The sequence below is a fragment of the Strigops habroptila genome, chromosome 1, assembly GCF_004027225.2.
Source record: "Strigops habroptila isolate Jane chromosome 1, bStrHab1.2.pri, whole genome shotgun sequence".
Taxonomy (NCBI): Eukaryota; Metazoa; Chordata; class Aves; order Psittaciformes; family Psittacidae; genus Strigops; species Strigops habroptila.
The window spans coordinates 121,608,271-121,634,981 of record NC_044277.2 but is presented as its reverse complement, the minus strand read 5'-3'; the positions used below and the strand labels follow the sequence as shown (position 1 = coordinate 121,634,981).

The 26,711-nt window shown below is 40.7% G+C and overlaps 3 protein-coding genes across 31 annotated transcripts in view; 1 reads left to right on the top strand and 2 right to left on the bottom strand.

The window, feature by feature from the left end:
- The window catches only part of PEX1 (peroxisomal biogenesis factor 1), a 35,474-nt gene extending 25,229 nt beyond the window's left edge, over positions 1-10,245 (top strand). For 9 of the 19 annotated variants that reach the window (XR_003993632.1, XM_030500268.1, XM_030499928.1 and 6 more), the window contains one exon: positions 302-583. Coding sequence is in view for 8 of the 19 variants with exons in the window: in XM_030500268.1 (XP_030356128.1) it covers positions 302-386 (85 nt within the window). In the remaining 11 variants the exon portion in view is untranslated. Of the gene's footprint in view, positions 1-301 lie in introns of all 19 variants that reach the window. The other 10 variants (XR_003993540.1, XR_003993535.1, XR_003993478.1 and 7 more) reach the window with 10 other exon arrangements.
- On the bottom strand, positions 4,715-17,235 carry GATAD1 (GATA zinc finger domain containing 1). 4 transcript variants are annotated; one of them, XM_030501020.1, is made up of 9 exons: positions 16,628-17,235; positions 16,374-16,499; positions 15,790-15,849; positions 14,127-14,310; positions 12,947-13,381; positions 10,704-10,746; positions 10,287-10,436; positions 6,907-7,057; positions 4,715-6,464 (listed from the first exon to the last, which is right to left on the bottom strand). In XM_030501020.1, exons 1-5 carry the CDS (start codon positions 16,817-16,819, stop codon positions 13,191-13,193), a joined length of 753 nt encoding a protein of 250 aa, XP_030356880.1. In that variant the 5' UTR covers positions 16,820-17,235; the 3' UTR covers positions 4,715-6,464; positions 6,907-7,057; positions 10,287-10,436; positions 10,704-10,746; positions 12,947-13,190. The 4 variants fall into 4 exon arrangements, with proteins under 4 accessions (XP_030356880.1, XP_030356787.1, XP_030356965.1 ...); XM_030500927.1 differs by having other exon boundaries at positions 4,715-7,057; XM_030501105.1 differs by lacking the exon at positions 10,287-10,436 and having other exon boundaries at positions 4,715-7,057.
- A 6,218-nt stretch (positions 17,236-23,453) lies between these two features.
- The window catches only part of ANKIB1 (ankyrin repeat and IBR domain containing 1), a 93,915-nt gene continuing 90,657 nt past the window's right edge, over positions 23,454-26,711 (bottom strand). For 7 of the 8 annotated variants that reach the window (XM_030498085.2, XM_030498578.1, XM_030498404.1 and 4 more), the window contains one exon: positions 23,454-26,655. In XM_030498085.2, the coding sequence (XP_030353945.1) occupies positions 25,903-26,655 (753 nt within the window). In that variant the 3' untranslated portion in view covers positions 23,454-25,902. The remainder of the gene's footprint in view (positions 26,656-26,711) is intronic. The other variant, XM_030498662.1, reaches the window with a different exon arrangement.

Sequence of the window (26,711 nt, the reverse complement as noted above, 5' to 3'; positions counted from 1 at the left end):
ATGCTTCCCAGGAGTCTATATCACCCTGTCCACATCTGTTCCTTGTCCCACCTTCCTCACCTTGTCCCCAAAATAAAGTAACAAAAATAAAAGGGAAGCAGGGCAGAGAGCTCTCTAAGTTAGGTTTGTGGGTGATAACTCCTCCAAATCCCCACGTCTGAGACAACATGCATTCTTTCATTTCCACAGATGCATAAAAATAAACACCTGTAGTTCTGTGTTACATTCATGTGCCTCTAAAGAGGTATCTGCAAACAAAGGCATTTCATGAGAATTTCCTAATACCTTTTTCTGTTTCCAGGTATGATAATTTTCAGAATCCCAAGAAGAGGAGAGGGCAAGTTGGCTCAACTTTCAGACCAGGACAAAAGATGACTCTAGCATAGTAACTTGTATTGGTGTAAATGCTAAAATGTAACTGGAAATGACAAATGTTAATTAACTCAGATTATTTATATTCATATGGATTTATTAATGCAGCACTTGAAGTTAAGTTTCTTTTAAACTTACATGCTGTATAATTATGTCACATTTTATTTTGATTGTCTTCAGATTGATATTAAATTTTTGAGAGAACACTGATTACATTCTGACCATTTGTTTATCACAGAAAACTTAAAGTTTGGGGGTTTATCAATATGGTTGCCAAAACCTAACAGTGATTTCCTATCCCTGCTTATTTCCTCACAAGAAATGGATTCAGTTCAAATAAACTCTAATAGGTAATGGTGGAAATGTGTGTTAAAAATTCTATCCAGCTGTTCTCTGATGGCCTTTGGAGGGCTTCGAGAAGGGTGGTACTTCATATGTTGATTGGTAGGCAGCTAGACTAATACTTCCAGAATAACTATAGCCAAAAAAACCTCAGACAAAACAAGGTGATTGTATCTGGTTTTCTGCAAGAGTTTATTAAGGAGAGTGATATCAACTTGCATTTCACAACGACTATATCTTCTTATCCCTATCTTTTCTTCTTCGAGACCGTTCAAAAACATCTCTGATGTTTAGAAGCTTTCTAATGTTACATCCTGAAATTATTCACAACTACTGCCTTACATGAAGATTGTTAGAAGTTGTCTTCCTCAGCTGATACATAGAGAAGGAGATCTTAACAGAAGAGGAAAGAAGGAGCAGGCAGGAAAGGAAGAAAACTAGAGATGTTTCCCGTGAGTCAATAACACCCTTTCACAACATGTTGCCCATAAGTGGGGGTTTTGCTTGGTTGGTTTTTCACTGCTCTTCCTTCTCTATTAGTTACCTCCCTGAGGTAATCAGAAAACGTTGGGGTTTGGGTGGGGTTTTTGGTGGAGTTTCATAGCCATTATGTGCCTTTTCACACCTGCATTGCTTTGGGCCATTGGGCATTATTACCCTTTCAGTTATCAGATCAGATGTCCAGGCTTCCTCTGATCACTTCTTCACGTACATTAGTAGTAGCAGCCTTCCTCAAGCTGCTCCTCAGTGTTTGATTGTATGGTCCCACTACATGTTCCAATTTGTTATTTCATTCATTGAAATGTATCATCCAATGTCAGTAATTAGGAGAACACATCATATTGACCATATGATTATATTGTTCACTACTGCCTACAACCTAAACATTACAGTATGTGCCACAGTGAGAGCCAGTCTCTGAAACAGCAGTGGGGAAACTGCGCCGCCTTTGAAGGCAATATTTTCCCCAGAGTTGTTAATTCTAGTTAATCTGCTGGAAAGTGCCGTGTTCTGCCTTTTGTGTTACCAAAATGAAGACCCAGTTGCCAGGCCAGATCCTGCAGCTTGCCAGTTACTTCTGCCTTCTCTTTCCTATGACCACCAGGTAATGAATTTGCACTAGTGCAACTGCTAGTGCATTTGCAATGCTTGTGACAGAGGGCTGGGCATAAACTGGATGTATGGATTGGTTGGCTGAGGAGCTGGCAGTGCTGGCACTTGGAGAGAATTCTTTTTCATAGGAATAAACCGGAATCAGTGCCACAGTGAATACAGGACTGAGCCAGTTTTCAGGGGGGACAAGGGAGGGCACTGGATTTGAGAGCAAGAAAGGCACTGCTGGTAATACAGCTTCTTTCTGTTTTCTTCTGTAACAGATAGGGCTGCTGTCACTTTTTTCTGTTGGTTGAGAAGCTAATCGAAGTTGACATGTGAATTTAAAAGCTGATATCATAAATATTGCAAGCATTTGAGCATTGATATATCTCAGAAGTGGCTGCGTAATCTCTTAGGTACAGCTGGGATGCTTTTCTTCAGTGTGCTATTCAGGACTCTTTTTAATATATGACAGAATAATCCAATAAAAATCTCATTATTTTCCTTCATTTTGATGATGTTTTAATGTTGTTTTCTAGTATCTTAAAACTAAAAAATAGAAATGCAAAATACAAGTACAGTTTTAACTCATGAATTTTTATATTCTCCACTTCTTTAATGTTACCGAATAATGTTGTGGGGTTTTTAAAATAATCAAGTTTTACTCTGCTACAGCAGCACAGAAACTCCCAAGAACACTGGGTTTCTACAGTACCCCTCTTTTGTGTCACTAGCTCACAAGACCTGACATGAATTATCCGGAGCCTCATCTCTTCCAGTATTCTGACAGGCAAGGCACTAGATGGTGAGAACTTCATTTTCCCATTTATGGCACCGTTTGTTGCCGCTCCCAGTCGTGGTTCTGTGGAGTGCAGTTTCACTCCTTTGCAAAGCCCAAAGGACAGGTCTGTCACTATTACCTGCATGATTCCAAGCTCTTGGATTCCTGTGCGGGAGTTACTTTCCTGGATTTTTGTTCTGGTTTTCTCTCCACCCTCAAGGTGCCACAAAGACCTAGAATGCCAAAAGTCAAAGATCCCGGGGGCTTGTTGGCAAGCAGGAGAGAACATATTGGTGTGGTGAATCATATGGATGTGGTGAATCCCTCCTGGTATGATTCATTCTAGTCTCGGTGAGCAGTAAACTGAAACTCTGGGGGCTATGGAGAGCAGAGGTATGAAATACTGGCTTCCTGAAGATCGATAGGAACTCCACCATTGCCTTCACTTAGGCTGAAAGCCTGTCGTGATATAAAATTGACCCAAATTCTTGTCCTTTCTCCAAAACCAAATCTGACTCAGGCTCAGAGATGCTTTATTTTCTCATTTTTCTGGTGTACAGCAGTAACAGTTGAGTCATAGCCACTGTTATTCAAGGTAACAGATGTCTTCTGCATGCTTGTGTCTCAAAATATAGCACAACTGGGTATCTGAGGAAATTATGTTATTTAATCAAAACCTTTAAGGCTTTCATAACAGAACAAATTATGCGTTTGTTCTTTTTTTGTAAGCTTCGTGTTTCTGTGTGTATTTTGTGCCTTTTTTTTCCTCCCTGAGAAACACATGCTGGCATGTTTGACTTTAATTCTGTGTTCTAGCTTCAGAGAAGAGATTGACAAATTTCTGACCATGCCAGAGCTGCAGAAGCAGTGGATCCAGAACATGTAAGACAACTGCTTTATCTTATTTTTCTTGAACTGATAAAGGTGAATAAATCTGAACACAAATGTCAGCAAGATACTACAGGAGAGACATGCAAGATTTGCAGAAGTTTTAATAGTGTTAATTTTCCATTCGAAGAAGTGGGCAAAGTATAACGTCCAAGGACTGGTGTTACAGGTGTAGTGGTGTGGCTTTTTCACTCTCTATTAGAACTTCAACTAGTGCTGATATTTCTGCTAAATATTTCCCTGCTAAATGAAAGTTTGCACTACCTCTTTCAGATAACTGTTCCAAAGGGTGGTTGTTCTGGTTTTGCTACTCTGTCAGCAGGTATTACGTGACCCTCGTGGTGACTACAAACTTGATTACTTTACTTAGAAACATTTGTTAGCAGTGAATATAATCGTATTGTGGCTTCTGACAGCCTGCTGTTACTCAGAGTGCCTGAATGAAGCAAGGCATTGTGTTTCTTTGTCACTGGCAGAGTGTCTTTGAAATCATGCCTCTATTTCTAGAATCATGGAAAATGTTGGAGGTATCAACAGGCACACTCGCTTTCTGGAATGCAATCCGTAGGGTTTTTTAAGAGCATTATAGGGAGAGGAGAAGCGTATCAAGAGAATTTAGTGTATTTTGAAAAACTAGGAGGAAAAGAGGTGGGAACCATGGTGGAAGCTGGAGGGAGGGAGATGCACTGGGTTGAAATCTAGGACCCAGAGAACATTTGGGTGGCTGGGTAAAGAAAACATGTAGAAGGAATTTTGGACACTGGAATGGAGCTGCAGCAAAAGAGGGTGGTGAGGTCACGTCCTTACCTGGTCAAACAAGGGTGGTGGTGAGGAGGAAGCAGAGGTGGGAATGCAAAGCAGAAGGACTGGAGTTCTGGGAAACAGTCTGCTCACAGCAGAAGTAGACAGCAGGGAGAAAAGAGAGCTCAGCGAGGGAAAATGGTTTCCTCTCTGGTTTGGAATGAGGAAAGCAGACTAAGCATGCAGTACAGCAGAGAATGGGGAAATCCACAGTGACCTGCAGGGAAGGAAGGCAGCAGGATGACTTAGGTGGCCTCCAGTGCAGGAGGCTGTGCCACCCCCTCCCAGCACCCTGTTACTGGTACCAGGAGCCCTTGTGGGGAGCACAGAGTGGTGCAGACTAACACGGTGCAATGACTTCAGCATATCGGTGGTACGAGCGCTGTGTAACCACTGAGCTTTGTTTAGGTTTAAATGATAAGGTTTACTGAAGGCTATTTGTACCCATGTCTGTTTTAATATGTTCAGATTTCACTGTATTTGTACAGTTTTAATGGGAACTCTCCTGCTTGAATGCTGACAGGCTCCTTTTTACCCCTTTGTTAACGTAGGATGCCCACTCCATCCCCTCCAAAACCCTGGCACACAGGGCTTTTGCAGTGTCTCCGGGAGGACACCAACCTGGAGCTACTTCACAGCACAAAAATGAAGAGGGAAACAAGTTCCACAGTACTGTAGGCACCCTGGCTGTGAGATAGCACCCTGGCAATCAGACAGAAGTAGTTGAGGTTTGCAACAAATCCTGATGAAAATTTGGTAGTAACAGAGCATTAGCAAAAATATTGAGATCAAGATCATTATTTGACACTATTATTTGAGTAAACAAACAAATAAATAAAATAGTCAATCAGGTCCACTCCCTTTTACTGAAAATATATACGACTGTCAAATCTGCTATTGCAAATGCTAAGGAAGAATCTCGGGTTGACTGACATATGCTAAATTGACAGTTTTGTTTAAAGACTGGCTTAGGCCACAGTGAAGGCTCTGAGAATAAATCAGATGTCAAATTCTTAGACTGTCAGTTTAGTCACTTTTATAGTATAATGAAATAATTGCTTATTAGAAATGTTAATTTCATTTTTTAATGTTTTTAGATGCTTATCTTTATTCCAGCTCCATAGTATGGTGGTATAAATTCGAAAACATGGCTATATGGCAAAATACAGCCCGTTCATGTGCCCTTGCTCAGTGAGGTACAAGCCTTAGCTATTCAAATACATTAACAGACATTCCACAGGGAATAATAAAAAAAGCCCTGAAAATGCAAACCAAGTCCAAGGAAAGAGACGGGACCAGTCTAGCACTTTCAGATGAGACAGCCTGTTGTTTTCTCAGTCTGCAGCATGAAAAGGAGGTTGGTGTCATCAGATGTGGAGGATGACACTCACTCTGTGCAGACACTGTTCTGCACCAACATGCTGAACTACAATTTGTCATCCCTAAGTCTGTCACTCCTCCTATGAGTAAATTTGGTTTGCAAATTTCTCCCCTTAGGAAGATGTATCTACCATGTGACTTGTGCAACACTGCTTCCCCCTTTGAAAGCTCAGTGATCTGTGAGGCAAGTCTAAGGGGGGGTAGCATCTTTTATAATACCAAATCATACAGTCAGAAGAAAAGAAAGGTACGTGAGTTCTCTGTAAGTCACTGATATAGTCTTGGATAAGGGCAGCACTGAAATCCAAAGTAATTGAATTACATAGAAAAGACTAATCTTAGTTTCCAATTCTGAGGTGATAATAGTATTGTTGTTGGACTGCTGTTTTCCCTCCTTGAACTAGTGCCGTGAGAAACCTCTTCTGTTTAACTTTTTTAGTTTATAAAAGCCAGTAGCAATTGTATTTTCACTAGGTGGGAGTGTTTCTTCACTCTCTTTTTTATTTTTTAATATATTTTATATCTTTTTATTCTTTCTGATTCTTTTTCTTCTATAGGTGACTGACAAAGAAAGTCACCCTTTCCAGTTTACAGCTGAAAAATTAGAAGCTGTGTTAGAGAGCTAAGAAGCAGGTATCAATAACACTGATTTTCGATTTTCATGTTTTCCTGGTTGCTTTGTAAGCAGTGTATGTTCTCAGCATTGGAGCAGTGGTACAGTTTCATCTCTGCAGGTTTTCAGTCTTCTGACTGAGATGGGTCCAACTCTGGCAACAGGAGCTGAATTGATTTTAGAATCTGGGCACTGTAACAAAATGCAGAGAAAATACCTGACTCTCTTTTATGAAGAACAGATCTTAATTTGTGTTTCAAGATGCAAATTTCTTTGTAGATTTTAATGGAATTCAGAGTGTTGTAAAGAAGCGATTGTCCTGACCCCGAGAAGAGAGAAGAAATTACAATTTTTCTAGAGTTTAGGAAACTTCATTAGTACAAAATACTCCATGTTCAGTGATTTTATTCTGATTGTGACTGCATAAATAAGGATATTATGGCTTGTCACATACAACTTTTTTTCACGTTCCGCTCTGTCTTTGGAACTGCTTTTTTTCCCCCATGGAAATGTTTGGTGTTGTGAGTGTCCACAAAATCGTATACACCAGTATTTCAGGCTAAAAGGTTTCCTATTCTTATTGTCTTGATATTCATAATCCACTCACTTAATGGAAAATTATAAATGCACTTACACTTAACTGTTTGTGCTCTTCCTTGAACAGATCCAACAGAGGTGGCACAAACTGAAGAGTAAAACATTTACCAAAGGTGTGGTGATGTTTCAAAACAGGTACTGAGGTAGACTTCTTGTGTCCTCTTCCAGGATAAAAAATGAGGTTTAACCTAGATAAAGCATATAGTTACAAGGAAGGTCACATATAAAAAAGTGGGTATTTTGGATACACACAAATGTGTGCATGACATTTTTTTTATAGATATGTTGAAGCTGTCGTAGTTAGCTAATTGCTTGATCAGCATGGTGCCTATACTTAGACACCATCTGTATGTCTGTGTCATCTGTCTGTGTCTTTGCCAGCCCACGTGAGCCCAAGCATTCAGACACTTCTCACTTTGATCCTAGCAGAGGGAGGCAGCTGGCATCCCTGCTGTGGTGCAGTGTCTGTAAGGATGTGGGCTGGATGGACAAGGTGCTGGATCACAGACCAGATTAGCTCTTTAGGGATCTGCATGTGTTTGTCAGCCTTCCAGGGCTGAAACTGTTCTCATAAATAATACTGTAAGTATCTGCTTTGGATACAAGTAGTATCATAAATAGCTGGAAGAACTAGACTAGAGCAGCAATGGAGAAACTGCCATCCCACAGCAGCCACTGTGCCTCGCTCAACATCTTCTACTTAACACGTCAGATGTCAAATACATTAAATACATGGTTGTGCAAGGAGTACTTGTGGAACAGCTTTTTGTGCTGCATCCTATTTTGTTTTCAGGTAATTTATTCCTGTAGCTGAAATCAAAGGCAATACATTGACAGTTCACTTCTTGCAAAGTTCTTGCTTACAGAAGCTGTTAATGCTCAAACAAACTGCACATGGCAGGGAAAGCAAACACCAGCGCTTCCTCATCACTGAGCTTTATTTCCTGGAGCTCCCTGGGAACTGAGCTTTGCAAATAATGCCCTTTGCAGGAGGCTCAGGCAGAGTGAGAATTCGCAGTGGGTCAGGTTTGCTAAGAATTAAAAATGTGGAAACAACAAATAATAATGTCTTTTCAGGTTTATCCCAAGCATGAGGCAATAAGGCAACTCCTCATAATGGTATGCTTGAAGTTTTGAAAGTTCCTGCTGTAGTCATTGCACTGTTTGATTGTGTACAATAAAAATGTATATTTGCTGCATCTAGCTTATGTTAATGTACATTAAGGATTTTTCTTAGCAAATAAAGCTGTGAATCAACTGGCTGTCTTCCATAGCTGTCCTGAACCTGTTCAGCATGTTCTCAGTCAATTCCTTAGGGACAGAGGTCAGCCACACTAAAAAGGTTTCCATTGCACTGTTTTACTGTTCTATTGCAGGTGGAAATAAAACAATTCTATTTTCCTTGCTTTGATACATTGGTTGGATAATGTGGTTTTTCCCACCAACAAAAAGTGACTTGAAGCACAGAAAATTCTTGTGGATGGGCTTGCTGATATTGGAATACCTGTGTGTAAAAGTTCAGGAGGACTCTGTGGGCAGACTTCAGGAAAGTAGGTAAGAAGTTTGAAAAAGAGTGGGAATGTAAAACTTGGAAGTGTAAAATCTCTTGTCCATGTTGTTACTCTCATGGTTTAAACCGAAACCAGGCCAGTTCCACATCTCACCGAGCCCTGGGAAATCCTTTCAATGAGTTTATGGACTTGCTCAACCTTTAGCCAAAAAATATTTTCTTCTTTTAGTTCTTAAAATCACAGACATTTGCAGACGAACTTGAATTATGGCAGAAGCTCCTTCACAAAAAGCTCCTGATTAGTCCTGGAAAAGCTTTTTGTTGTTACGAACCTGGATGGTTTAGACTGCTTTTCTCCAGTTCTGCAGGTAAGGTTTAATTGGGTAAGTGGCTTTTACGTCTATTATGGCACATGCAGTAGCACACATGTTTTAAGAAATATTAAACAGTAATAAGTTCAAACTTAATTATTCTCTCTCAGCTTGTGAGGGACATTTTTAGAGTTTGTATGAACTGAGAAATATGAGATTGGCCCAGAGCATACGTTACAAAGCACTTACTTATGTTGGGTTATGTTAAACCTCTAAAGCCTTCAGAATTTGATTTTAATTTTGCTCTATCAGAAGGCAGATTTTATGTGGAAGAGTTTTTACTCTTGCGAATTATGCTTTATAACCTGTGGGAATTCCCCACCATCCCTCATTTTTATGTGGCTTATGCTGGAGATGAAAAATGTATCCATCTCTTCTGCTGTGAAATACTTAACCTTGAATGAGTGCTGGCAAAGTGCACGTTTGTGAAGCATATAGAAAAATGTAGATTGAAAGGGTCATCTAGTACAGCTGCTTGCTCAAGGAAGGGCCAGTTTCTAAGTAAGTCAGAGAGCAGGTTGTGCATGGCCTTGCTCAGTCAAGTTTTGAGACTCTTTAAAGCTGGAGATTACACAGCCTCCCTGAGGAACTCATTTCAGTGTTTAATTGCTCTGAGGGTGAATTTTTTTTTCCATATGTCCAGTGAGTACTTCCCTCTGTATTTCCTTCTACAGGGATTCAGAGACTTGAGCAAATGTTGCAGTTATGCTGCTGAACCAGTCACAAACAGCACCCCTGCTACTGCAGATGCTTTATGCAGGCCAGAAAAAAAGATTCTTCAGACAAACCTTCAAGCACACCAGGAGATGTCTCTCAGCTGAAAAGTATCCTTGGTGTTAAAGTCCTCTATGCATTTAATGACTTGACTTAATTTAGCAGGCTCATGTTTACTATAGCTGTGTATGACTTTAGTATTTTTGCCTGTAACCTTGCATAACACTCTATTAATTATGTGTGCTAATTAATTGTCATTATTAATGCTGTGGCCTGGCATTAATAATCTGCACGTGCACTTTGTAAAACTGAATTTTAAGGAAAATGGACCCCCTGCATATTGCAAAATTCGCCCCTGTGAAGCACAGCACTTGGTTTTCCTCCATTTCAAGTGTTTCCTCCATTTCAAGCATGAGTAGAATAAGTGAGTCTTAATATATACTTGCACAGTTGTTGAATTATGAAATTTTGAAACACTGGTGTAATGGTTGTGCATGTTTCTATTATGGTCTGTGTATTTTAATCAGAATACGGGAAGTACTGAATCAGGTGATAGTAAAATTTTGCTAAACCTCTAGTGCCAGCAAAATATTTTTGTATATTTGTGAGATCTCTCTAAACATAAACATCTCAAGCATTTACACACCTGTCTGTATATGCATGCTAACTGAGTACTTTCCACCCTGAGCCTTCTCTATTCCAGGCTGAACAGTCCCAGCTCTTACCCTCTCCTTGTATTTCAGATGCTCTGATACCAAATTAAACAAGTATTAAACCCTGAGAGGCTCCTTTAGCTGTTTTCTCTTGCAGCTGTTTGATTACCTATTTCTCAGGCCTCATCGACAGGAGGAAGGCCCACATCAATTTGAAAGAAGACATCTGGTCCTTTTGCTGCATGCCTTCATTATCCTGAGAGTCCTTGTAGCCTTATCCATGACTATGTCTCTGCACACAATGAAATACTTAACAGACCTGAAAAAGGAGCAAAAGCCTAATTCAGCTGCAGCAATTTCAGGATTTATCTTTATGCATGTCACTGATACTAGTTTGTTAATCAATCACCATCCCTAACAATTCTGGGGGTTCCAAATGCATTGGCTAACTGCAGCTGAAGACAGTCTCACTGTGCTTGGTGTCCCCAGAAACCCCTGACACACATGACCATGTCAAACACTTCAAGCGACTTCACGTGCACCTCCTTAGATCCATCAACATGAGTTAGCCCGTACTGCGCAGTACCTGTAATCACTCTGTCGCGGGGGATCAGTAGGTGTGCATCACCCTGCAGCAAATGAAACAAAGGTTTGAATGCAGACCTCCTTTCTTAGTTAGGCAAGTAACAGAACTGAAGCAGATTCACATTTGTTTTACATTACCTACTACATTATTTGATAGTTTTGCTTTTACGATGCAGTTCTTTATGCATTTTTTTTCCTTTGAAATCAAATCAAAATACACCTTTCTTAAATTGAGTGCTCCTGGTGATTCTAATGCAGCGAGAGATGACATTTTTACTTGATTCTGGCTTTCATTTCATGGTGGCAATGCTTACAGTTCTTTGCTTTTTCCTACAGAAGTTCCAGGTTTCTTATCCTGTACCTGAGCTCTGCTCTTTGCTACTGGAAGTAAATATTTATACAACATACATATTATTTTTCATAAGAATAAGACATTATCTTGCTCTGAACTCTTTTCTTTTGCTCAAAATTTCAAACTAAACTACTAAGGCAAGCTTGCAGTCAGTATGAGCTGCTGTGCGACACAGGAGGGTGCTGAGACCTATGCATCAGCAGGTCATTCTGTGAAACAAACTTCAAATCACAAACCATACACCGGTATCTCTCTAAACTGTCCCTTTGATACTACAGTTCATTGACAAATGAAAGGCAAATGGCAAGCAAGTACTTTTCATTTGGTATAAACTGTAGATATTCAAAAAAGCAAGAGTGACTATGAGCATTGTTTTCTTCCCTCTTGCTACAAGCATTTGACAAGGAAAGCTGCTGAGTTTTAAAGTCAGCCCCCTGAAGAGTACAGCTCCATGGATCATGCCAAGGCATAACCAGCACAGGGACTTTACAGTGATCCCGAGTGAAAACCTTGCAGACTGCAGAGAAAGGAGGGAAAACACTGAGTGGAAGAAGTCACTCTGGTTACTGTGAACACCTTTTAAGAGTTATTTTTACTTTCTTATGTTAATTTAATAAAGATAAATCAGCAAAACAGAAATCTGGAGAAAGTAAGAGAAAGGAGAAGAATGTCAGGAGCAAGGTCACCTTGGGATTAATTGCTACAACACACTGAACATGGGTGCACATCTCATGGATGCAGCAACTGAAGTTACTTAAGATTAACTCTGTATTAGCCGTGCAATGCTAATTTCTGAGCATTTTGAACTATTGACAGTATCCCTTAAGTTTAGCACCTAGTCCCTTAAGGTTGACTATCCTTCCTTGTATTTGAAGAGTACAGGACCGAGGCTGCAGATTGAAACCAATATATCTGGTTCCTGTTGTCACAAGTCCCACTGTACTAAAAGTTATCAATACTTGACACTTTCAAATACATTTCACCTTAAATCAAAGCTTTTCATGAAGTTAAACATAAGCCTAGTGCAACTTTTATAGCCACCAACCCCAGGAAATTCGGGCCATACGAGCCCATCTCATAGTGTTTGGAGCTGACTGGCATGTAAAAGCTTCAGTGCAGAAAACTTTACTGTTGCTATTTCAGTATGTGGCATTTTGCCTGTTCTGCTATTTAAATATTCCCATTGGTATTACTGAGACTGTCAATATATAGAATTAGTCTTTACTTCCCTTCTTAGCAATTTTTTTTTAATTTGAATTACTTGAGGATATTTTTCTTGTCATTTATTGCAAAGACTGAAAAAAAATCAATTCAAAATCAATTTTAAGAGACCAAGCTAACACACACACTTGTAGTACCATGGGTCACTGCTGGCTTGCTCAGGAAATGGAAGATAGATACATTTCTGCCACAAGGATGCCAGGACGGCAAAGCCAAATAACATTAATCTTTAAATCTGCAACCAGCTTTCCAATAAGTATATCCCCCTTAGATCAGCAAAGTCTAGCAGGAAGCTATAGACACGGGCCCATGTTTTAGATTCAGCTGAACAGAATTCTCTTACAAGGTGACTGTTTGTTTAACAGAGTACTGCCTTGAGGAGGATAGATTTTAGTCTGGAGAAATCTACAAAGATCACTCCTGTTCAGTGTAACAGACAACTGTTAAGGGCACCACTGACCAAGCTCAGTGTTTATCTGAAGCCAGTCTTAAATAATTTAAGCAGTAAACAAAAACTGGAGTCACAGTTAACTAAATTAAGCAAGTATATAAAGTGCTGGACAATTAAGAGTAGGTCTTTAACTCCTTTTCTAGAAAATAAGTTAGAAAATAAATTAGAAAATAAGTTAGACAATAGAAACAGTAAAGGCAGCTTTCAGAAGTTTGCTCACCAAAGTTGAAGATCCGGTTTTGCCCCAAGATGAGCAATCCTGTCTGAAGAACAGAGCACACAAATGGACGCACCAAATGGAAATAAAACTTCCACTTTAAAAATCTGATATAATTTAAAATAAATAAATGCCATAATCCATAAAGTAAAATGAACATTTTATAATTCTTTTAAACTTCTTGTATGGGGTTCACAGACCTGAGAATACACCCAAAGTAAGTCGTCCAAAGTATGCCTTAAAAAAATTATAAATTATTGGTAACAGTTTCTTTAATGGAGATTGCAGGAGTAGGTCCCACATGAGTCCATATATAGCCCTTCTCTGGTCTTGTGGGAACAGTGGGGAAGGGAGACGATCGAGATTTGAAATATTCTGAAGGTGCATGACAAACAAATTCTAAATATTCCATTTTCCTTGGGAGGTCTTCTTCTGGCCCTAGGGAAAAAAGAAATAATCTTCAAAGACAAAATGTAAAGGCACAAAATTGGAAAACGCAGGACTTTTACTTAAAAATACTCAACAGCAGCCAACGTCCCATGGAGAATGTGCCTTTTCAACCAATGACTTCTCTGGCAAAGTAGCCTCAAATACTAGGCAAGAAACCTCTACCTTTGTTTTGCTGGTCTGATCTTTCCGGCTTTTCCTCCCCCCATTTGAAGCTTTCAGTTATTTGAGTGAAGTACTTGAGTTAACATATTTTAAACAGATACTATTTGTGGCCTGCCTGTCAAAAGGACTTTTCTGAATTATTATTAATTTTATAATCAATAGCAGAACACTGTCTATGGCAGTGCTCGCACTGTTACGTATTTTAAGTAACCAAGATGGAGACCAGTTAATTCAGGTCACTTTAAAAGAAAGAGCTTAGACTGGTATGTCAGGTTTATACTGTAATAACTTTAATTCTCTCTATGGAGTTATAATTTGATCTTTAAAGTTGCAAGACTATAACTGTGCCTGTGAGCACAAATACTCAGGTAATCACACTCACTGCAGTAGTGCTCATCATTTTATATACATCAGATAAATGAAAAAGGGTATTGAAGTAAACAAGAAGCTTGCAGGATTAGGGTCTAAAATGTGAATCTTGACAAGCTAAGAAGTTAATTTAAAAACCCCCAACTCTGCATTACTCCAGGCACATGTAAGCAGTTGTATAAAACAAAGGCTTAGAGCTTACCTATGATATAGGATGCTGGGTCAAAACAATCTTTGGGGCTGGCTTGTGTAGGAATGAGCCAGGTGAGCGCAGCACTCTTTTCACAGTATTGGTCCTGAATAAACCCACGGATCTGAGCGTAGTACGTTTTTCCATCCTGCTCATCAACCACTGAAACAACATCTCCAATTTGATAGTACACACCCTAGAAGACATACAAGCAATAATTAAATCAATCTGATTTTAGAAGCTTCACTCTGTGATTACGATTCATCTCTTAAGTACCAGTATCTTGAATTATCTCAAATTAGCCCAATCTTGAAAGACAGCCTTGATTCAGCCACATACGAAAGAACAGTGGCATAATACGAGTACTGTCTCACCTAAGCAGTCATCAACACTGTGTGCAGCCACCCCATGCCTGGGAGCACGCAGAGTCGAGACAGTCTTGTTCTGTAAGAAGCAGGAGGATGCAATACCACCTTGCAGAACAAGTAACTGAGGTCATTCCCCTGTGTGTGTGCAGGGAAGGCAGCCGTCTGTGTATGAAGAAGTTTACTCATTTGACTGCAAAGAAGTCCCAGAACACAGATCCACCTCCTTCGATGGTGCTCTGTGGAGTGTGAGGCTGTGCAGCAAAGGCAACCCATTTCATGTTATAATAGCTCTGCACAGCACAATGCAGTGCCTGCACAATGCAGATCAAAATCAGAGTTTGCCAAGAATCATCCAGGAGGGTTTTGTTTTTAAAAAAGATAAAACACAAAAAACCCCAAATAATCCCCTTCTCAACAACACAGCAAAGTATCAAAATAGAAACATTTTGCATAAAGAGACTGGGTTAAACAAAACTTCTGATAACTTCTTAGGAATTTCTGACAAAAAAGAACCCCAAAACTAAAAATACACAAGAAGAAAAACATTAACTCTTTTGTGAACTAGTCAACAGCAGAGAGTCATCTGAGATGCCAGACATGAAGCATCAGGTATCCAGAGCGTATACAGCCCAGTGTACATCTATACTCATATACTCTGGCTGTGCAGACTTCCACTGGCTATCCTGATCTTTCCTTTGGAGGAGAAGGCATTTCAAATGGTTTGTTTGTACTACTGGGAAACAAAAGCACATTCCAGAACTTTGAAACACTAACACCTCTCCAGCATGAATGTGAGAAGGCCTGCTTCTGCTTTCACTGCAAGAGGCAACAGATCTTATTGCGAAGGTGTTGGAAGCTGCTTGCACTCAGCTCTGGAAGGGGAGCCAGTTTAGATCTTAGGGCAGCACAACCCACCCCCCCTACAGGCAATATTCTCTGTGCCTAAGGTAGGAAACATTACACAAATTTAAATAATCAGCTACAGTCACTTCTGCTTGAGCTCTGCACAAAAGCAGAAGTTAGAGGTTTAAAAACGCTGACTGTAATAACCGCTAAGGAAACCAGATGCATCTTTTTCCTGGAAGAAAAAAATACCAGGACAATAAAAACTATGTAAACTACTGTGGTAAAGCACCTGCAAGACTAACCTAATAACATAAGGCAGAGAAAAATCGTCCACAACTGCTAGGCAAGGACGAACAGCTCCTGTGAATGCACCCCCAGTGCTTTCATTAGCTGTGATAATTCCTGAAACTGGAAATAGGAACAGCAAGATCTTTTTTGCAAACAAATTTCATAAACCATACCTTATAAAAGATTGATTCTGCTGTAATTATAGTGGATACAGACTCAGGAGCCTTGATGGGCTAAAAAAACAACGCGGAAATGGAAAAGTCATTAGCACTAAAGCAAACCAAACACGCCACTCCAGACGGATTTCTTCCCTTTTAGCCCACATACCGATACATTACCTCCTAACAGTAAAGAATCACGTGCAAACATTTCAAACGTTTGTACTTTACAATTGAAAACATTAAAGCCAACATTTCCACTCTGGGGATTTCAAGCGGAGCACTGAGGACTAAATTCACTGGCCGGTTTCTAACACACAAAACTCCTTCCCTCAAGAAACGATCCCGAAGGCGTGCCCGTGCTACCCAGCAATAAACCCACCCTGCCCGCGGTAGTAACCACGTCCCGCCCAGGACGCGGGATGGTTTTGGTGAGAAGCGCCACGCTGCGTTCCAAGGCAGCGGGAGCTGATGCCGCGGGGCCCGCCCGCCGCGGGGAGGCTTCCCTGGTGGGGCGGGACGGGGCTCGGGGCCTGCCCGCGCCGCCCCCGGGCCCGCCGCCCCCCGACCCGGCCGCAGCGACCGTCCCGGCGCCTTACGTTTTTCAGCTTGAAGATGTGCCTCCTGCCCTTGCCCTTCGTGGAAACCTTCTTCTCCGCGGCGGGCGCCGACTTGTACTTGGTGTTCCTCAGCCGCGCGGACCGCCGGTGGATCTCCTGCTTGCTCTTGGGGGGAAATTGCCGAATCAGCACAAGGGAGGGCGCTGCCCGGGGCGCGGGTGCGGCCGTGCCGCCCCTGCCCTGCCCGCCGGGACCCGGGCGCCGAGAGGGGGTCTCGGTCCGGGCGCTCTCACCTGCTTCCCGCCGCCGCCGCCGCCGTTGCTGTGCTGTGCGGCGGACGAAGTGGTGGCGAAGGCGGCGGGCCCGGGCGGCGCGGAGCGGGCCGTGCAGTTGTTGCACAGGATCTCGCCTTGGCCGCCCTTCTTCCACATGGAGGAGGACGTGCTGCGGCACACGCTGCAGGTGGGCTTCAGACCCAGCGGCATCCTGCGGCCGGCGGCGGGGCCCGCGGCCCCTGGCAGCGAGACGGCGGGGAGCGCGGCGCTAACACCGGCCCCGGCGCCGGCCCCTTCCCTTCCCGCCGGCGGCGGATGTCGCTGCGGCGGGAGGAGCGGGCGAGCTGGCGGCCCTGCCCTCTGCTGGCTGCGGGGCGCTCGCCGCCGGCCGAGGCGTCGGTCGCGTCCCTTCGCTTCACCTCGCCTCTCCCGGCCTCAGCGCCCGCCGTGCCGAGCCCCGCGGGGCGCCGCCGGGCCCGCCGCTCTTGGGCCCCGGCAGAGGCGGGCGGCGGCGGCACGGCCCAGCCCTGCCGCCGGGGTCGAGGCCTCGGCTCGCCGGGGAGGCTGCGGGGCAGAGCGGAGCGCCATGGGTCTGCGTCCCGGCAGCGTAAAAGCTGCTTCTGTCTGCAGTGGCAGCGAGCGCTGTCCGTCAGGCTCCGGGGAGGAGGCGTTCCTGTCCCAGCAGGGCACATCTCCTGCCTCAGCAGAAGCCGTGACGAAGAGAGCAGTGTCTCTTCAGGCCCGGCGAGAGCCAGCGGCAGGCAACGGGGAGACCCAATGGGTGTAGCAAAGCACAGAGGCTACTGCTGGTACCTGCTCCTTTCCCGTTTGCAGAGGGATGTCGGACCCCATCGCCCAAAGGTGCACAGCTGTCACCCTTCCTATCGCCAGAAAATCAGAGGGCAGAAGGTGGATGCAAATAGTTGTCACGATTCAGGAGAATACTGACAGTGGATCTTAACATTACACCAGCTTCAGCCATCATTAAGCCAACTGACCCTCTTGCATGGACCCTCGGTCCCATATGAAATAGTTTGGAAGGCTAGGGAGTGAACACGTCTCTGTGAAGCTTTGTGAGCTAAATACATGGCCCCAAGCCGTCCCGTGTAGATACTTCTCTAGTCTGATGTCATGAAAGAAATGCCCCCTCATGCATGAGGATTTGCAGCCGTTTAGTTTCCTTACTCAGCCTTCAGCCTTCATCCTTGGGTTTCATTTAAACCTTTGGTGGAAATTAAGTTGATTTCCTTTTCTTGTTCTCAGTGAACACAAAGAACAAATCATCTTCTTTAATAACCTTTTTTAGATAAAGGAAAATGATCCTGCTTAAAATAAAACTCTATGTACAATAGAGGTATTTAATTCACTGGTGTTATGGTAACAATTGCATAGTTAATAGATGTGATTTGCAGGGATCTGTGTACAGATGCTCCCCTGGTGCAGCGTGCAGTGGCTGGAGGGCTTGCCTGGGTTGGTACTAACTCATGGGCAGCGGCACTTAACCTCTTGCACTCCTTCACCAGCTTTGCCTTTCTTGTCTCAGGTGCCAAATTTATTTCCTCATTTTGAATGTAATCCTATTTTACATTTATCTCCTTCCAAGTTGTTCATAGTTCTTGGGCTGTTATTTTCTTCTCTCTACTTCTTCAATTCACCTCTTTGTAGTTTTAGGTGATTGTCTTGCGGGTCAGTGATCTCACAGAGACCTTTACACTCTGCCCACCACTCCTTTTGCAGCTTCTGCCTTCCTTCACAACCACCCACCTCAGAAGGCCTCCACTGCGGGGGCCCTCTCAGTGCTGACTCCATAGAAATGGGGTAGAAATGAGTGATGGTGTCCATTCCTACCCAGGTAAGTACCTAGTACTTTGTGAAGGCTTTTATCCTGTGAGTTTTATAAGATACGGCGTCAATGGACAACACATCAGTTTGGAAATAATTGTGGGTTTTTTCAACTCCACTTCTGCTGTAGCCTTTCTACCATCTTCCACTCCCAGCTTCTTCACCTTTGGTCTTTACAAAACAATAGCAGAGTCTTTTCCTCTTCTGCCACAAATGTAGAATGTGTTTTACATATACCTGTATATTCTTAACTAAACATGCTACTGTATAATGTTCTGATAACTTATCCACTGTCATTTTTCTTTCTTTCAAATTCTAAAATTCTTAAAATTTGGTATGAATCTAACTTTCTAGTGTACTTTTCATTTCCATGTCGTCCTGTACTAAGGTTCTATATGTATTAGGTCTCTTGTGAGAAAAGCAGGTTTTATGCTCTTAATTCCATAGGTGAAAATGATGCTATATTTGAAATGTATTGCCCAATTATTACTTGCATAAGTAGCATGCATCTATCTTTGCAACTTCTGGGTCTTAATTACTCATTCAAGTGTGTGGTAAAGCGAAGAACTAACCCCAGATTTTGTGAGGTGTTTGGTTTTTGGCCCTATGGGCCATGGCTAGGTAAAGCAATGGCAGAGATAACGTACCATGACCACAAGTACTTTGTTCTTTTAAAGTACATTAAAGCTGTGTCTCGAGTTACTTTATTTGTAGTCTAAAATGCTTCTGTGATACAGGAGCAGCAAAAATACACTTTTTAACAAAAGTTAGTTCTTCTGCACTTGTCATATATTGTCAGTTCAGGTTCTCAGGACATACTTTTGTAACGACCAACAGTTTTTCACTATTATATCTTCTTGCAAATAGGGATCCTGTAGTACGGGCTTTCTGCTTAACAGGTTATCTTCAGAGGTTACTGTTTCTGCTTCGTTTGCAACAGTTCTTGAGGATCTTGGAGCAGTTTTGAGGTAAGTCTTTGAACAGGATTTGAATTAGTGGTTCCAGCTAAACTGAATGCCACTAAGAATACTTCAGGCTTGGTTTTAGCCTTTCCGGTGGTGATGCAATGACGTGGTCCTTGGGTAACCACATCACTTGTGACTTTGGGATTATCTCTCTTTGCACTATGACAAAAGTAGATACTGCTGGTAACTGTGACTATGGAAGTTCGTTCTCTTTATGCACATTTTTTGTTAAAGAACATTTTCATGTCTCCATTATGAGCCAGTATGACAGCTGCAAGTCAATATAGATTCCTGAAGGTACAACATGCGCATTCCCACTGTGCGTGTAAATTAACTTGCTAATCACAGGCTTTCTCTTTAATTAATTAGTACACCTATATAAAGGAGATCCTCTAGTTGTAGAAGATTTCATACTAAGTGCAAACCAACCTCAGTTATTTACCATTGCCAGTTTATTACTGTTTTGTACTTCAAAACCAGAAGTTTGTCCTTTTCAGTCAGCTGCACTTAACAGGTTACATGGGATTGTCCTTGTAGCATTTTTTTATGAAGCCCCCTGCTTCTGATGGAGCCTCAGCTGCATGCTTACAAGTGGTGCTCAAGTCCTTCCGTGCCTGTAGTTCTCTGTATTGCATGGGGAGTCCCTGTTTCCGAGGAGCTGTGTGGCTGGAGACTTTCCAAGTTCCTGAAAGGTGGCAGGCCCATGCTATGATTTTTTGACTTTTTCTCTCTTCATCCATTAGCCAAAGGACCTGCTGTAGCAGGCAATAAACTGAGCCCGAGTTTCATTTATTATTCCCAGTGGGACTTCACTGTAGTGCCTGAAACATTCCTGGTTCTGATCTCAGCCACTGAGGCCTTTGGCATTCTTTGTGCCATCTTGCAATAGCAAGTGTAATTGTGAGTAAGAGGCAATTACGAGTATATCTCGTTCTCCATGAAGCTTTGCAGCACATTGCTCTATTTGTTGGATTCTTCAACCAGTTCGAACTTGCCTAGGATATTTTTCCATGGTTTAGTCTGGAAATTTTTCCTGCAGTCACTGTTTTTTTCCTTGTCTGGCTCTGTTAGTGAACTCCAACCTTTCTCTATGTTGTTATTACCATGGAGTGCAGAACTACACTCATCCTTATCTGAGTTCACTGCAGTTTCTTCAAAGATGAAACCGGACTGCTGTGCTGGGTGGATACCGCAGCAGCCCTGTACTCAAGCAAAACTTAGAAGGGCTGACAGGCACGAAAATAGCAATGTAATAGGAAATTATGAGAGGACACATTTTCTTTACATAACAAATTGCTGTTATGTTTCAGTGCAAAGATTTTCAGTTTAAGCCTACAGAGAAGAATAACATCAGTTACGAAAAATGCTTTGTCCTTTGTTTTTTTAACAGTAGCTATAAATAGGTTATGTCCTATTGGAACCATAGGCTTCAGTATTTTGATAGCGTATCTAATTTAAATCTCTAACACGATTTCAGAGAAGAGCTATATAGTAACAAAAAGTGCAAAAGTCCATCAAGACTGGCTCTATTCAAGGGGAAGTCACTTCATCTAAATATCTTACGTATCTCTGTATAATGAATAAACATTACAGACATCATAAAGGCCTAAATCCTAAAGCTTCTTTCTATGCCATGTATATTGTGCTCACTTTGTACAAATAGAGTAAATGTGGTTTTTTACTAAAGAGACTACCAATTTCTTCTGCCTTCCAGGACAGAATTAGTCTAAAACACCACAGTATGGGATTGGATGGCTAAATTACAGCCAAGCAGAATCTGGACTGCTGTGCTCAGTAGCACTGTCTATGTGCTCCAAAAACTAGAACTGTTATTTGAAGTGGTGTTTGCTGCTGAATTATACATAAAGACACCATGGTCAGGAGGGCCTCCGAGTCCAGATGCCTGAACAGAAATTTCAATTTTTTTTATTTTTTTTTCAAAAGAAGTTTTGTTGTTTTATTTTTCTTCTTAAATTGCAGAATGTAAAGTTTCCTACTATAACATGTATAAATTCTAGTATTCTTTACAATTGTTTTAGTGAATCTTGGCTGGCTAATTAACATGACATTGCTGTCTGTTTGCATCCCAAAAGGTGATGATGTTGGCTATAGGGACTGCCATGCTAAAAAATGGAGAGAGTGCCTGTGGCCTCTGCAGAGTAAAAATGCTGGTGTCCCAGTGAGAACTATTTTCAAGTAGATCATTATCAATAAAACTGATCTGATAATTAGAGCAGAAGTTGCAGGGGCCAAAATGTAACTGATGAATAATTTGCATAGTTATGTTCACTGTTGCTCATAGGAAACCCCCTGGGTTCACAAACTAATAAATACTCCTTACAACTATTTATGTAAAGGTAAACAATTCTTATGTAAAACCCCCAAGATAAAATTCCCCATCTTGTTTCCAGTAACTTGTGGGAAAGATACTTCTGCTTGGATGAAAATATCACTATAATCTGAATCCTGAAGATGATGTATCTGCAGTACTGAACATCTATCTGGATATATTAAACATTTTCTTGCTTATATTCCATTTATCTGGATATTCACACAAATGATCTAAAAGAAAAAAACCCCAAACATATGCAAGACACCTTCTCAAGTTTGTATTTCACTGCAGAAAGGATTTTTGTAAAGGTCAAGACCAGCATAATTTTTAACAATTAGCTTTAACCTTTTGTTGGTGAGATGTAACATTAAGTACCTATGAAGAGCTGAGGAAAAAAGGGCTTTGCAGTTAAGACAGGAAACATGGTTTTTTTACTCCATTATTCTAGTTTTTTTTTTTATTTTTTTATGAACTACTTAAATTGTTTTATGTTGTTATATATTTGGAGAACAGTATAAATTCTATACTTGCCTATTTTTGAGGTGGAATGCAAGCATACCATTGCGGAAAGCCAAGCCTTCATTCATTGCTTTGTCTTCATACAAAGACTGACAGCAAACACAGCTTTATGCAACATTTACAGGGGATCCATCTCCTCCTTTTGATGCACATCTTGTGCTTTACTCTTCAGTTAAAAGCATGAGATGGTAAAAATTACACTCGGTTTTGCATCACCACTGGCTTCTCTACATCTTTCCAGTTTCCATAACTGTCTGACCTACGGAAGAGTAGCAAGGACAATAATGAATGTTTTGTCTAATTCTGAGTAGAACAATTCTGAGAATTGTCTAGACAATTTTTAATAAAGAAACTAGCTATCACTACACCCATGGTTGGCTTCCATTCTTAGAGCCTTTTCAGTATTACTGAAAGTGGGATGCCTTGTACCCGCTGGGAGAGGGGAAGAGAAGGAGGTGAAGGCAATGGTGAAATTTGCCCTGATAAACAGATCTCTCAAACTGGGCTGTGGGGGTGTCCGATTTTGAAGCATGTTGTGGTGATTTCAAACACCTCAGAATGTACGTTTTAAATTTGTCTATTAGTATGTTTTAGCTGCCATAAACCCAAAAACCTCTCTTGTGATACTCACAATCTTAGTAAAACTCAGTCCTTGCTAACTGCAACATATGCAGTGATACCGCAGCAGCAGGTGATGGAAAGTGCCTTGCAGTGACTAATCCAACTTTGTACATTAGCTTTCAGAAGCTCTCCAGCATCTTGGCATGCTTGTTGGAGGAAACTAATTAAATTACTGTAGCAATTAACAGAATAGTTTAGTGCCTGTTAATGTAACCTGAAATTTCCTGGTAACAAAAAGGAGCCTGGATATTAAGTGGCACTTAAGTAACACTAACTAACAGGATCTTCCTGAAAAATGAGTCCCCCCACTCTCTTTAGAACCAGTGTTTGTAATGACAAGGCATTACTCTTCACAAAAATATGGCTGTAGCAATTAAGACAAAATTGTGTATTTTAGATTTTAAAAGCTTAATGAATATAGGCACCTTCTATTTACAAATCAAAACATTCAACTTATTACATGGTCCCCAGTTACTCTGGCACAGGACTGAACATACCCTGAAAATGTCTGTCATCACTCTTAATCTGCTATGGTAACTCTAACATGTAATAAGACAGAACGGAATTAGTTTAAGTAATAAATGTTTAATCAAAGAATTTTACATATTATTAACAGCATTCATTTGGCCAAACATCTACATGGTTGTAGTATCCTACTTGTATATAAAGTGGGAATGTATCAAGTATAGACTATGAAAGTGCAAATAACAATTCAAGGTTAGAGTAATTTTTTTACATTATAAAATTAACAGGTTTACAAAATAGTCTTGCCAAACTTTATTTTTGAATTGTAAAGTCAATGACTATGGTGTTAAAATAAGTACCAAGAAAATACAAATTTAATAGGCTAATTTCATGCTCATAAGAGTAACACGGAAACAATGGATATACTGCACAACCTAACCAATTACAAAAAACCAGAACCCACAGACTTCACAATCTTCACAGAAAGCATTCTTACATATCTTACTGTAACTTTGCAAGACATCTCAATGCAATACACAATCTTTTTGTGAGAATCTTTCTGTTCAGAAATTACAGTTCAAGGAAGCTATGTGAGTTAAACAACTTTCAGACCAATTCATGATGACAGTTCACCAAGAACTGTTTTAGTTGAAGGATTTTATACCATAGAACAATTTAAAATAGGTATTTTTTCAGAGATGTCCAAAAGATCATTATGATGACAAGGAATATGGCAGCTAGAGGAAAAGTTGGAATTATTTGAGACTATTCTATTCCATTCTCTTTAAAGATGCTTGCAAAATGAACAAGGTTTTTATGGGGTAAGGGTAAAATATTCTTATTTAATTTTTCACTAATACAAACCTTGCGACTTCAAGGTTCAAAAGCTGGATTGGCATGAATTAGTTACCAAAACACTCACTTGAACTCACAGTAATCAATACATAAACTTTGCTATTATGACACTTGCCTATACACACTCAGTAGTAATAAACTTTTATATCATATCAACGAATCTCTGGTAACAGTTAAGCAAAACTTAAAATGGAGTGTATGTAATTTGCTCGTGTTATGACAAGTTTTGATTATATGTAATTAAAACAGCCATGTGAACAACTTACTCTAGTTGTAATTACATACTGTACCATTGTATCTCACTAACTGTAGATTGATGCTTTTAAGCAAATCTAAAACCAGTATTTTATTTTTTTTTCCACGGTACAACATCTAGGAAAAGGGGTTTTGTGTTTGGTTTTTTATTTTTTATTTTTTTTACACTAAACAGTAATCACACAGCAAATGAATATTGTGCAATAGAACAAATACCTAGCAGTGTTTTGTTTATGCAAAAACACTGACTGAACATTTAGTTATTTACTGTAAAGGCAAGGCCATGGGTGGTTTTATGGAGGTCTTTGCAATTAATAGCATAGTTACTCCAGAACAGACACTGAATTTGAATTGTTTAAACTGTGGCAACTATCCAGTTGGGTTAGGCAAAGGCACCGTAACATGTTGAGCAGAATGTGTTATCCGAACTTGAATTGTGGGACTGGCTAATATATGAAAATTCTGTATTCCTACATTTTTATAAAATGTTATCATTAAAAGTAAGTGCACTATTAGTGCATAGAATGCTTTGTAGAATTATGAAAAGAAAGAACTATGATTGCACTTCCATTAAAGTGTCTCTTAAAATACAGCACAGCTGTGGCTAACTCACTGTATTTTAATATTTAAAATAACTGTTTAACAGCAGCATTAGGTTTTATTAACTTAAGATACAGGCTACATTTAATTAAATGCAGTCACCATGGCAACACATGCCAGTTTAATTTAGAGAAGCAATGCTACCCAGTGGTTTCTTTCACTGCTAAGAATTGTGGGATTAGTTTGAGAGAGTAACACTGCACTGTTTCGTTAGGCTACGGCCAGCTAACTATTCACAGTTTGGCACATTTGGACTGTAAATAGACATGAAAAAATCTTTGATTTTAGTGGGAAAGAATATCCCCTAAAACTTGTTCCTGGAGCAGTACTAAGGAGAAGCATTAAATACCTCCGTTCACACTGCTAACAAAAATGAAAAATGAGTAAAGAAAAGTTACAGAAAACAAAAACAAAATGCAAACGAATTGCTAAATGTTATTTTGGTGAAAGAATGAGTTCTAAAAAATGGAACAAACTATTTCTTAGGAAAACCAACCAAAACAATCAGTGTAAGCCTTTAATCCATACTTTCAAGTTAAGGATCATCAACCTAAGGCTAAACAGATGCTGCATTGTATTAGGAATGTGGAATACAACCTACTTATTCCTTCTTCTTGAGAGCAAAAAGGCAAGTACTACCTAATTAAATGCAAAGGATATTCCTTGAAAGGTTCACATTATTATAAAGAACTACAATTCAAGAGAACTCCTAAATATCCGATGTTACGTCAGTGGTTACAACTGAGCTGTAATTATGTGGATCGAAGCCTCCATAATGCTTACTCCACATACTGTACCATCTGTCACTGCCATTCATTTACTCCAGATTTAGTTTTTATTCATACCAGATGCACATGTTCAATCCATTCACTTGAGGTTTGAGGAGTCTGACTTGAAGCATCTCCTGAAGCATCCAGGGTGCTTGTTACCTCCCTGTTATTATCACCACTTTGTGATATCATTTCACCTGGAATAATGTTTTCTTCAGAAGTGCTTTCGTCTGTTTGGGTTCCTCTGCCTTCATTTTTGAGTGCATCCTCAAATAGTGCATGCTCCTCCTGAGGCTCCAGCCTTGTGTCTATAAGTTTTGGTTGACCTGCTGAACCATCTTCAATATTGGGTTGCTGTGAATCCTCATCTGTTTCTGTACTTGTTGAGGGGATCAGAGCAATACTCTGTGGGTTCATGTCATGAAACCAGGCCATAATATTTCCAAGTAGATTTTCATTGGTATTGGGATCTTGACTGCTGGAATCGGCATCACTGGATGTTGAATATAATCCACTTCTTGTGTCGCTGCAAGGGTGTGAGTGGAGACGATCAGCTGAAAAGGGATCATTGCCTGCCCCTAGTCTCATCAGGCTGTCACCAAGTTCTAACAGCTCAGAGCTGCTCAAAGCGCCTCTTGGATTTTCTCTACTTATGGGAGCAGAGTCCAGTCTTGTAGGCAAAGAGGTACCTATTGCTCCTAAAGATGCCTCATTATTTAGGAAGTCTCTAGTTTCTTCATCTATGGCCAAGCCAGATTCTTGTAATGATAACTGAATAGCTAGCAGAATGTTTGGGTCGTCTTCGTCCAAAGAACTCAGAGCCTGTGGAAATACACAAGGTTGCTTTCAGAATAAAACTTTCATCTTGTTACATATTT